General features: G+C 40.5%; 1 protein-coding gene across 3 annotated transcripts in view; it reads left to right on the top strand.

Annotated features, from left to right (window-relative positions):
- The window catches only part of DDX50 (DExD-box helicase 50), a 46,283-nt gene that overhangs the window by 25,803 nt on the left and 7,936 nt on the right, over window positions 1-12,544 (top strand). For all 3 annotated transcript variants that reach the window (XM_019034869.3, XM_063710048.1, XM_019034871.3), the window contains 4 exons: window positions 7,659-7,820; window positions 8,259-8,378; window positions 9,462-9,535; window positions 10,377-10,536. In XM_019034869.3, the coding sequence (XP_018890414.2) occupies window positions 7,659-7,820; window positions 8,259-8,378; window positions 9,462-9,535; window positions 10,377-10,536 (516 nt within the window). The remainder of the gene's footprint in view (window positions 1-7,658; window positions 7,821-8,258; window positions 8,379-9,461; window positions 9,536-10,376; window positions 10,537-12,544) is intronic.

The following is a 12,544-nucleotide window of genomic DNA, read 5'->3' as shown; positions in this document are numbered from 1 at the left end:
CGTCCTCCATTCTGCTGGGTGACTTTTGCTATTTAGATAGAAAGTACTAGTAGTATCTCATTACCAGTTATATGGGATTTTATGGATTAACTACAGAACCTGAATAGTTTTTTGTTTTTATTTTTAAATTGTAATTTACTTGTAAAAAGTCAAGTTTTACTTGGTTTCCCCCAGAAACAAATGCCTTCTAAATTCTAAACAGCTGGGTTTGGTGGTGCACCTGTAATCCCAGCTACTCAGGAGGTTGGGGCGGGAGAATCGATTGAGCCCCAAGCAACACAGCAAGAACCCCCTCTCTAAATGAATGAATGAATGAATCATTAAACAGTCTCTGTTTCTCACACAGATACACACACAGATACACACACACACACACACACACACACACACACACTTTTGGAAAAAAAAAATTATTCAAAAGTTGGAGACCTGGAAACCATCACTGATACCATGAATGTAGTATGTTCCTCTTAGGACAAATTATCAAGTAAAAAAAAAACCCTGTGTTCTTTTTTTTTGAGACAGGGTCTTACTCCGTCGCCCAGGCTGAAGTGCAGTGGTGTGATCACGGCTCACTGCAGCCTCAATCTCCCAGGCGCCAGTGGTTCTCCCACCTCAGCCTCCCAACCAGCTGGGACTACAGGCATGCGCCACCACACCTGGCTAATTTTTTATTTTTTGTAGAGACAGGATCTCCTTGTGTTACCCAGGCTGGTCTTGAACTCTTAGCCTCAAGCAGTCCTCCCACCTCGGCCTCCCAAAGTGCTGGGATTACAGGCATGAGAAAAAAACCTGTGTTGCAATTGAAAAATTCACTATGAAAAACCGTCCAACTTATTTATAGTATATTTGTTTATAACTTTTTTTCAAAAATTGGATGTTTCTTCTCTTGAAATATTTTTCTTAACTTGGGTTATATGATAACCACACAGGTTTATTTTCTTCTTTGGCTAACCTTTCCCAGTTTCTGCTGAGGTCTTTTTGTATTCTTGTCTATACTTTAAATATTGGTATTCCTTACAGATCTGATTCTTAGTCTACATATTTTTCATGGAGGAAAAAAGAATAGTGATTAATAGCACAGACTTGGGAGTCAGATTGGGGTTTAAATCTCAGTTGTGCTACTTACTAGCATAATTTTGTACATACGTACATATGCACACATACTTACGTACATATATTGTCCTGCTTTTAAGAAGTGGTATTTCAAGTATCTGCTTTTGGTGAAGAAAAAGTAAATTAAAAATATATATATTTGCCAAGCATGGTGGCCCATGCCTATTAGCCCAGCACTTTGGGAGGCCAAGGCAGAAAGATTGCTTGAGCCCAGGAATTTGAGACTAGCGTGGGCATTTCATTTATATAGTAGATATATTTTTAAAGGGAGTCTTATGCATGAATTAAACATCTTAAAATGTATTATGGAAATTGTATAAGCTTCCTATTTAAAGGGATACTTTTGAGCCAGCCGCCATGGTTCATACCTGTAATTCTAGCTACTCAGGAGACTGAGGTGGGAAGATCTCTTAGCCCAGTATTTTGAGGTTGTAATGAGCTATGATTTTGCCATTGCACTGTAGGTTGGGCGACAGAGCAAGATTCCATCTCTTTAAAATAAATGAATAATAAAAGGATGTTTTTGAAATTAAAAGAATTTCCCTGGGAAGCCAAGACAGGAAAATTTCTTGAGGCCAGGCATTCAAAAGCAGCGTGGAAACATAGCAAGAATCTGTCTCTACAAAAAATAAAAAAATTGCCTAGGTGTGGTGGGACACACCTGTGGTCCAAGCTACTGAGGAGGCTGAGGTGGGAAGCATCTCTTGAGTTTAGGAGGTCGAGGCTACAGTGAGCAATGATCATGCCACTGCACTCCACCCTGGGCGACCGAGTGAGACCCTGTCTCCAAAATAAATAAATAAAATTTAAAAGGTGGTATTAAAAATTACTTTCTTTTTTACCATTTAAAGATTTAGGTGGGCCAGGCACGATGGCTTACATCTGTAATCCCAGCACTTTGGGAGGCCAAGGCAGGAGGATCACTTGAGCTCAGGAGTTTAAAACCAGCCTGGGCAACATAGTGAGACTTCATCTCTATATTATTTTTTAAAAAATTGTTTATTTAAAGCACTTTGCATAGTGCATTTCTTTTCTTGAAGCAAGGAGTCAATTAGTATAGGAATATAGAAGTATAGATATGTATAGATAGATCTAATCACTCCTGTGGCTCCAGTCATTGAGTATATGGTAATGATACCCAAATCTTTTTCTCACTGGGATCTGCCTCAAGAATACTAGACCTACTAGCCACAGACACACCAACCTTTATGTTCCTAAACCTAAATTAATTAACTTTCTACACTCCTATGCCCACTCTGTCTCCAGCATTCCCTAGGGCTAAATAATACATCTACCCATTGCTTAAACCAGAAATTTATGTATTATTCTTGAATTTATTCCTTATCCTTGGCCATCCAGCCAACTACATAGTATTTTTGGATTATATTTCCTATGGTTTAAAGTGTTCCATTTATTTCTTTTTTCTTTTCTTTCTTTTTTTTTGAGATGGAGTCTTGCTCTTTCACCAGGATGGAGTGCAGTGGGCGATCTCGGCTCACTGCAACCACCACCTCCTGGGTTCAAGCGATTCTCCTGCGTCAGCCTCCCGAAGCTTGTATTACAGGCATGTGCCACCACACCTCGCTAATTTTTGTATTTTTAGTGGAGAGGGGGTTTTGCCATGTTGGCCAGGCTGGTCTGGAACTCCTGACCTCAAGCGGTCCACCCACCTCCGTCTCCCACAGTACTGGGATTACAGGTATGAGCCACTATGCCCAGCCTGGTCCCTTTGTTTCTTTCTTTTTTTCTTTCTTTCTTTCCTTCCTTCCTTTCCTTTCTTTCCTTTCTTCCTTCCTTTCTTTCCTTCTTTTCTTTCTTTTCTTTCCAGATGGAGTTTCACTCTTGTTGCCCAGGCTGGAGTGCAATGTTGTGATCTCGGCTCACTGCAACCTCCGCCTCCTGGGTTCAAGTGATTCTGCTGCCTCAGCCTCCTGAGAAGCTGGGACTACAGGCGTGAACCACCACACCCAGCTAATTTTTGTATTTTTAGTAGAGACGAGGTTTCACCATTTTGGCCAGGATAGTCTCAATCCCTTGACCTCATGATCCGCCCACCTTGCCCTCCTGAAGTGCTGGGATTACAGGCATGAGCCACTGCGCCTGGCCTCTTTTTTTTTTTTTTTTTTTTTTTTTTGAGATGGAGTCTCACTGTGTCGCCCAGGCTGGAGTGCAGTGGTGCGATGTCGACTCACTGAAACCTCTGTCCTCTGCCCCCAGGTTCAAGTGATTCTCCTGCCTCAGCCTCCCTAGTAGCTGGGATTACAGGTGTGCAACACCGTGCCCGGCTAATTTTTGTATTTTTAGTGGAGACGTGGTTTTGCCATGTTGGCCAGGCTGGTCTGGAACTCCTGACCTCAAGTGATCCGCCCACTTTGGCTTCCCAAAGTACTGGGATTACAGGTGTGAGCCACTGTGCCCAGCCTGGTCCCTTTCTTCCTTCCTTCCTTCCTTCCTTTTCCTTCCGTTCCTTTCCCTTCCTTCCTTCCTTCCTTCCTTTCTTTCCTTTCTTTTTTTTTTTTTTTTTTTTGATGGAGTTTAGCTCTTGTCGCCCAAGCTGGAGTACAATGATGTGATCCCAGCTCACTGCAACTTCTGCCTCCCGGGTTCAAGCGATTCTCCTACCTCAGCCTCCTGAGTAGCTGGGATTACAGGTGCCTGCTACCATGCCTGGCTAATTTTTGTATTTTTAGTAGAGACGGGGTTTCACCACGTTGGCCAGGCTGGTCTCAAACTCCTGACCTCAGGTGATCCACCCGCCTTGCCCTTCCAAAGTGCTGGGATTACAGGCGTGAGCCACCGTGCTCAGCCTTCATTTATTTCTTACACCAGTTGCAGAAGCTAAACATCTGAGAATCATGTATAATGTATCTCTTTCCTTTATACATCATTTCTACTCCCTTGAGTATGTCCTTCCAATTTCATCAACTAATAGTTCTTGAATTCAGTTATGGTGTAGCCTCTACTTACCTTTCCAGCCTCATCTTACACTTCCCTCTCATTTTTTCATTTTGTGCACACACTCCATACATGCCATGGTTTTGTTTTTTTGGGGGGTGGGGAGACAGGGTCTCACTCTGTCCCCCAGCCTGGAGTACAGTGGCACAATGGCTTATTGGAGCCTCAACTGCTTGGGCCCAAGTGATCCTCCCACCTCAGCCTCCCAAGTAGCTGGGATGACACATGTGTGCCCCTACACCTGGCTAACTTTTTATTTTTTATAGAGATGGAATATCCTTACATAGCCCAGGCTGGTATTGAACTACTAGGCTCCAGCCATCTCCTGCTTTGGCCTCCCAAAGTGCTGGGATTACAGTCATGAGCCACCATGCTGGTCAGCTCTTGAATTTGTAGTCTACCTTGCCTAGCAACTCCTACTCATCCTTCAGATCTCAGTCCAAAGCATCACTTTTTAGGGAATCCTTTCTTGCCCCAAGCTAGGTCAGATTGTGCTCTTATAAAGCCTCATTGCCTCTTAGACCCGTGCATCATCCGTTACATTCATTGTCTACATTTATTTGTGGTCCTAATTATTTGATTAATGTCCATCTTTCTGACCAGGATATAAAGACTATGAGGACAGAAGCAGTCTTATTTTTGTTCACCTTTTTATCCCTAGTGCCCAACATGTTGTAGGTCATTATATATTTGTGGAGTAAATAGGTGGTCATTGCCACCATCTTAGGCCACTGATAACCTCTTTATTTCCATTTCAGAAACAGGGTCTTGCTCTGTCACCCAGGCTGGTGGGTGGGTGACGGATCATTAAAAAAAAATACATATATATACACACACACACACACACAATTTTTTTTTTGAGATGGAATTTTGCTCTGTTGCCCAGGCTGGAGTGCAGTGGCACAGTCTCGGGTCACTGCAACCTCTGCCTCCCGGTTTCCAGTGATTCTCCTGCCTCAGCCTCCCAAGTAGCTAGGATTACAGGCGCCCGCCACCACACCCGGCTACTTTTTTAGTAGAGACGGGGTCTCACCATGTTGGTCTCGAACTCCTGACCTCAGGTGATCCACCTACCTCGGCCTCCCAAAGTGCTAGGATTACAGGCATGAGCCACTGTGCCTGGTCGTATAATTTAATATGTTCATGATATTTTTTTGCTTATAATCATTCAATTGTTTCATATTGTCCTCAGGATAAAGTTCATATTCTATTCCAATCTCATCTCTCACTCCCTAACCCCTCACCCCCGCTCCCTTTTCACTCTGTTCCAGCAGTGCTCAAATATTTGTAGGTTCCACTCCCCATTCTTTATGTATGATATTTCTTCTACCAGGAACTCCGTAGCCTTCTGCTCCTTCTTTAACCTACTAGTTCCTTATGATGTCAGGTCTCAGCTTCAGTGCTGCTTTCCCCTCAAACAAGACTGAGTTAGATTTCCCTCTTAAGTATTCCTGTAACACTCTGAACCTATACCTGTGATAGCACACATCATACTGTATTGAAGATGCCTGTCAGCTGGTTGTCCCAGAGCCGTTTCTTTATGAATGTTCTGGAACCAGGTATAATCCAGGCAGATAGCAAGTGCTCACTGAATTCATTCATGTATATGTTAAGCTATTTAGATACCAAGGCTGAAATACTGTTGGGGTTAAAGTACTGTTATGAACTTCTGTTTTTTGAGACAGAGTCTCACTCTGCCACCCAGGCTAGAGTGCAGTGGAGCGATTACGGCTCACTGCAACTTTTACCTCCTGGGTTCAAATGATTCTCCTGCCTTAACCTCTCGAGTAGCTGGGATTACAGGCATGCACCACCACACCTGGCTAATCTTTGTATTTTTAGTAGAGATGAGGTTTCACCATGTTGGCCAGGCTGGTCTTGAACTCCTGACTTCAAGTGATCCACCCACGTCAGCCTCCCAAAGTGCTGGGATTACAGGCATGAGCCACTGAGCCTGGCCTGATCATTGTTATGAACTTTTTGACTTTAATATAGTGGCCAGGAATACTAGGAAGTGTATTTATAATACCAGGAAATTCGCAACAGAGATGAAGATCTACCTAATATAAATAGGTTCAGTGTCACTAATGCAGCAGAGATGAAGATCTACCTAATATAAATAGGTTCAGTGTCACTAAAAATTACAGACATGTAAATTAAAACATCATTGGGAAATTATTTTTGCCTATTAAATTCACAAAGATTACAATGATTTATAATATACAAGCTGGGTAGGGTATGTTGAAATAAATACTCATAGAGTATTGAAGAATAAAAGGTACACAACTTTTTTTATAATACAGTTTTTTAAATAATACAGTTTCTGTTAAAATGCTACATGTTCATAATTTTTGACCCAGAAATTCAACTTCTAGATATGTATCCTACTGAAATATACAGATACTGAGGCATCCAGAGATACAAGTACAAAGTTACAAAGTTGTTCATTGCAACATTGTTTTTTTTTGAGATGAAGCTTCACTCTTGTCCCCCAGGCTGGAGTGCAGTGGCACGATCTCAGCTCACTGCAACCTCCACCTCCCGGGTTCAAGCTATTCTCCTGTCTCAGCCTCCCAAGTAGCTGGAATTACAGGCGCCTGTCACTGCGCCTAGCTAATTTTTTGTATTTTTAGTAGAGACAGAGTTTCACCATGTTGGCCAGGCTGGTCTCAAACTCCTGACCTCAGGTGATCTGCCTGTCTCGGCCTCCCAGAGTGCTGGGATTACAGGTGTGAGCCACCGTGCCCGGCCCATTGCAGCATTGTTTCTAAAGGTGAAAATGTGAATACAGCCCAAAAGTTCATCAGTAGGATATTGCTAAAATAGATGCTGGTGCATCCATATGAATAAATTATATACAGTTTAAAAAAATTAAGTAGCATTTTATCTATAGATGTGGATAGCTAAGATACACTAAATTTATCAAGTAGGTTACAAAACCCTACCTATGTAATATCCACGTTATAAATAAATACATAAAGTCATAGTATATGCTAGTGTAATGTGAGTATGTGTGTATTAAAAAAAAAAAAAGTGGCCGGGTGTGGTGGCTCACGCCTGTAATCCCAGCACTTTGGGAGGCAGAGGCCGGCGGATCACCTGAGGTCAGCGAGTTCAAGACCAGCCTGATCAACATGGTGAAACCCTGTTTCTACTAAAAATACAAAAATCAGCTGGGCATGGTGGCAGGCACCTGTAATCCCAGCTACTCGGGAGGCTGAGGTAGGAGAATCGCTTGAACCTGGGAGGCAGAGGTTGCAGTGAGCCAAGATCGCTCCATTTCACTCCAGCCTGGGCAATAAGAGCGAAACTCTGTCTAAAAAAAAAAAAAAATCTGACAGAATATTTACCAAACTCTTAGCAGTGAATTATTTCTAAGTCACTAGTATTAGGGAAGCTTTTACATTTTATGTTAAATATTTTCTGTCATGTTTGACTTTTTTTTTTTTTTTTACAGTAAGCGTGCATTGTTAAAATTATCAAAGTAGGATTTAAAAACATGCAAAAGGAGCACAGACTAGATGATGTTGTGCTATCAGTTGCAAGTATGAGCTGTACACTTAATTTTCTCCCCCTTTCTCAAATAGAATGCCCAGTGTTTACATGGGGACATTGCACAGTCACAAAGAGAAATTACACTAAAAGGCTTCAGAGAAGGTAGTTTTAAAGTTTTGGTGGCAACCAATGTGGCTGCCCGTGGTTTGGACATTCCTGAAGTTGACCTGGTGATTCAAAGTTCTCCTCCTCAGGTAGGAAATGGGATTTGATTTGGGAAAAATAAGAGCAATTTTATAAATTCCCATTTAATTTACAACATATTGCTTGGGATATGAAAAATATGTCATCTCTTCTTGCTCTTAGCCATTTTTTGTTAGTGTGCTATTAAATTTATCAGATTCTGATACTTTTGCAGATGATTAACTCTATTGTTTGTATTTGAAGCATGGAGCAACAAAATCAGGCAGAGAATTACAAAAAGTTGCCATAAAGAAACCTGGGATGAGGTGGATTAAAAGGTTTTAAATCATACTGCCTTTACCCCAAGATCCACACATATAAATTGTTTGGAATGTTGAAAAGGGCAACAGGATTGAAATAAATATATTATTATTAACATTATTATTTGGATTCCGGAATGACTGGAACTTGCTAGATTTTTAAAAAGTATTACCTTTTATAATCTTTAGGATGTTGAGTCCTATATCCATCGCTCTGGACGCACAGGTAGAGCTGGACGGACAGGGATTTGTATATGTTTTTATCAACCAAGAGAAAGAGGTCAACTAAGATATGTGGAACAAAAAGCAGTAAGTAGAGTTACATTATTTCAGGCTTATTGTCTAAATGGTGCCTTAAAAGAGAGCTCTTCTTATATTTATTCTTACAAGTAGGTCTTCATAACTTTTCTCAGTTTAAGCTGCATTTGGATGTGAAGCCTGTGGAGATCTAAATTTATATTAGCTTCAAGACTTTAATACAGCTTTTATTGTGAAGACAGTGGAGCTGACTTTCTCATCTTTTCCTTGAATTTCTCTCTTCATACTAAAATCAGAAGTGCATTGTGATTTCAGTACTTCTTAGTCCGGCATTGTAAATGGGTGACTAAAAGATTGTCTTGGTATAATAGTTAAGATTCTTTTAAGTATGGTACAATAGACAGTTTCTAAAGAAACTGTACATTTTCTGTGGTCTGGATTTTTTGTGGTATTTCACATTTTTTCCTATTTTTATATGTGTTTTTATATGCAATTTCACATACTTTGTAAAATGAGATAGTGTAATAAGGAAAAAAGCTGATAGATTTAAACATCTGTTCTGTTTTGTTTTTTTTCAAATCAGGTTTGTTTTACAAGTGAAATTCCATGATTGTAACTAAGGGACAATTCAAAAAATTATTTTTCTCTTTCTGAAATTTGTAATTGACGATTTATGAGAAAAAAAGATCTTGGCTGGGTGCAGTCACTCATGCCTGTAATCCCAGCACTTTGGGAGGCGGAGATGGGCAGATCACTTGAGGTCAGGAGTTTGAGACCAGCCTGCCCAACATGGTGAAACCCCATCTCTACTAAAAATACCAAAATTAGCTGGGCATGGTGGTAGACACCTGTAATCCCAGCTACTGTGGAGGCTGAGGCAGGAGAATTGCTTGAGCCCGGGAGGTGGAGGTTGCAGTGAGCCAAGATCACGCCACTGCACTCCAGCCTGGGCAACAGAGCAAGACTCTGTGTCAAAACAAAAACAAAAACAAAAAAGATAAAACTGATCTTTTAATCTGCTAGGGCTATGAAATCTTTAAATGCAAGAAATAGAAATTCAACGAACTATTAAAATATTAATTTAGGAATTGTAAAGACTTCCATTTTTCTTTAATGTAACTCTTTCATTTTCAGGGAATTACTTTTAAACGTGTAGGTGTTCCTTCTACAATGGATTTAGTTAAATCTAAAAGCATGGATGCCATCAGGTATGCTTTCTGAACTTGCTGAATAATTGTTTCTTTTGTATTAGGCTATTCATCTGTAAGCTCTCCCAGTTCAAATAGCAGAAAATGTTACCACCAGTTTTACCAGCAGACATTTAGTTATATTAAAATATAAAACGGTGGCTCATGCCTGTAATTCCAGCACTTTGGGAGGCTGAGGCGGGCAGCTCATGAGGTCAGGAGATCGAGACCATCCTGGCTAACACGGTGAAACCCTATCTCTACTAAAAAAATACAAAAAATTAGCCAGGCGTGGTGGTGGGCGCCTGTAGTCCCAGCTACTTGGGAGGCTGAAGCAGGAGAATGGTGTGAACCCAGGGGGCGGAGCTTGCAGGGAATTGAGATTGCACCACTGCATTCCAGCCTGGGCGACAGAGCAAGACTCTGTCTCAAAAAAAAAAAAAAAAAAAAAAAAAAAATATATATATATATATAAAATGTGGCTGGGCACTGTGGTGCACGCCTGTAATTCCAGCACTTCGGGAGGCTGAGGTGGGCAGATTGCTTGAGCTTAGGAGTTTGAGACTAGCTTGGCCAACATGGTGAAACCTTGTCTCTACAAAAAATACAAAGATTAGCCAGGAGTGGTGGCGCGTGCACCTGTAGTCCCAGCTGCTTGGAAGGCTGAGGTGGGAGGATTGCTTGAGCCCGGGAGGTTGAGGCTGCAGTGAGCCAAGATCGTGCCAGTGCGCTCCAGACTGGGTGACAGAGCAAGGCTCTATCTCAAAAAAAAAAAAAAATTACTCCTTCTTTTTCCCATTTTTCTTCTTATCTTTTATTTTTTCCCTATGTCTTGACCAAGAATACTATTTTTAAACCATAGGTCTCTGGCTTCCGTTTCTTATGCTGCTGTTGATTTTTTCCGACCATCAGCTCAGAGACTGATAGAAGAGAAAGGTGCAGTGGATGCATTGGCTGCAGCTTTAGCCCACATTTCTGGTGCATCAAGCTTTGAACCACGATCTTTGATCACCTCTGATAAGGTAGAAATCTGTGAGAGAATTGTACGTGAGTGGGAAAAGGTTAAAATTGAACATAGTAAATATTGTATAGTGAATTATTGTGTTTTTTGTGCAGAAAAAAACTGTTTTGCTCTATGAGAAACTGGTCTCCTTATTTTCCTCTACTCCCTAATAAATCCTTTTTTGACAATCACCTCTTCCAAATTTTTCAAACCCACAGAAAAACTGAAAGAATAATGCAGTAACCACATACGATCCACCTAGATTCAACTGTTAAAAGTCTGTATCATTTGCTTTATATCCCTTTTTAGCTCTAATTTGTAATTTTTTTAAAAAATGACATGTAATAATTGTACATATTTATAGGGTATGTGGTGATGTTTCAGTACATCCGTACATACCATGTATAGGTATCAGATCAGGATCATTAGCGTATCCATCGTCTAAACATTTATCATTTCTTTGTTTTAGGAACCATTCAATATCTTCCTTCTTGCTTTATAACTTTATAAGTATGGTTTTTTTTTTTTTTTTTTTTTTTTTGAGATGGAGTCTTGTTCTGTTGCCCAGGCTGGAGTGCAATTACGTGATCTTGGCTCACTGCAACCTCTCCCTCCCGGGTTCAAGCAATTCTCCTGTCTCACCCTCCTGAGTAGCTGGGACTACAGGCGCACGCCACTATGCCTGGCTAATTTTTGTATTTTTAGTAGAGACAGGGTTTCACCATATTGGTCAGGCTGGTCTCAAACTCCTGACCTCAGGTGATCTGCCCTCCTCAGCCTCCCAAAGTGCTGGGATTACAGGCGTGAGCCACCTCACCTGGCCTGTATTTGTTTTTCTAAACCATTTGAAAGTAAGTTGAAACACCGTGATATCATCCCTAAATATTTCAACATGCATCCTCTGAGAATAAGGATATTCTGCTACATAACCACAATATAATAAGCTCATCTGTGAAAATTAATGATAGTTCTGTATCATCATCTAATATTTAGTTTATATCCATTTTTTTCTCATTATCCTGAAAATGTCTGTCTGTCTGGGTATTTGGAGAGAAATATAGGAAATGCTCACTTTGCACAGACCTTTGTTAACTGAAACTTGTATCCCAGAACCTACTTTTCATTTTGTAAGTTTCCATGGAATCCTGCAAAGTAAGAAATAGACTCTGCACAATTAACACAGTAGCATGCAAAGTAAGTAAGAAATGCCTGTGTGTGTGTGGAGGGGTTGTGTAAGTGTAACACCATCTGAACTGGCCTGCTGCCAGATTCGTATCACATGTCAAAACATACCACACCAGAACCATTGGTGCAGGTAGCTCAGAGATTTTTTACTTATTCAAGTATAAGTGAGGGGAGTTTCTTGGTGAAGAGAATTTTAAATAAGAGTTCTGTTATGTCTGAGTGGAGAGAATGAGTGAGCGAACCTGGTCCTGGAGACATCTATAAGACTAGAGCCTGCTGGTGGGATTTTCAAATAATAACAAAACAGACTAATTTTGGGCAGCACATCCCTGTGATGGGGAGGAGGAAACAAAAAGGGCAGGGCAGGTTCACTTGGATGTGACTTATTTGGTGTAGCACAAATGAATGCTGCTGGGGTATCTGATGGTTTCTACCTGGTAGGTGTTAATAGTTTAGCTAAATGTCATTTTGCTTTGAGTGACTTATTGGGCTCCATTCCATTTATCCATATGTGTACATATACCTATTTGTATGTATCTTTTTAAAAATTCAGGATCTAGTTAAGTTTTACATGTTACATTTGGTATTATGTCTCTTTAGTCTCTTTTAGTCTGGAACTGTTTTCTCATCTTTTTAATTTTTTTCTGATATTGATTTGGTGAAGAGTCTTGGTCGGTTGTTTGGTAGAATATCTCACTGTCTGGATTTGTCCGAATCTCTTCAAGCATCATTTAACTTTTGCCTTTATCCTCTTTTAAACTGAAAGTAATATCAAAGCTTGACTTTTATATTTAGGTGAAATGTTTTTGGCAAGGGTACTTTATAGTTAATATGTACCTCAT

The sequence above is a fragment of the Gorilla gorilla genome, chromosome 8, assembly GCF_029281585.2.
Source record: "Gorilla gorilla gorilla isolate KB3781 chromosome 8, NHGRI_mGorGor1-v2.1_pri, whole genome shotgun sequence".
NCBI classification, from domain to species: Eukaryota; Metazoa; Chordata; class Mammalia; order Primates; family Hominidae; genus Gorilla; species Gorilla gorilla.
This window is presented reverse-complemented; position numbering and strand designations above follow the sequence as displayed.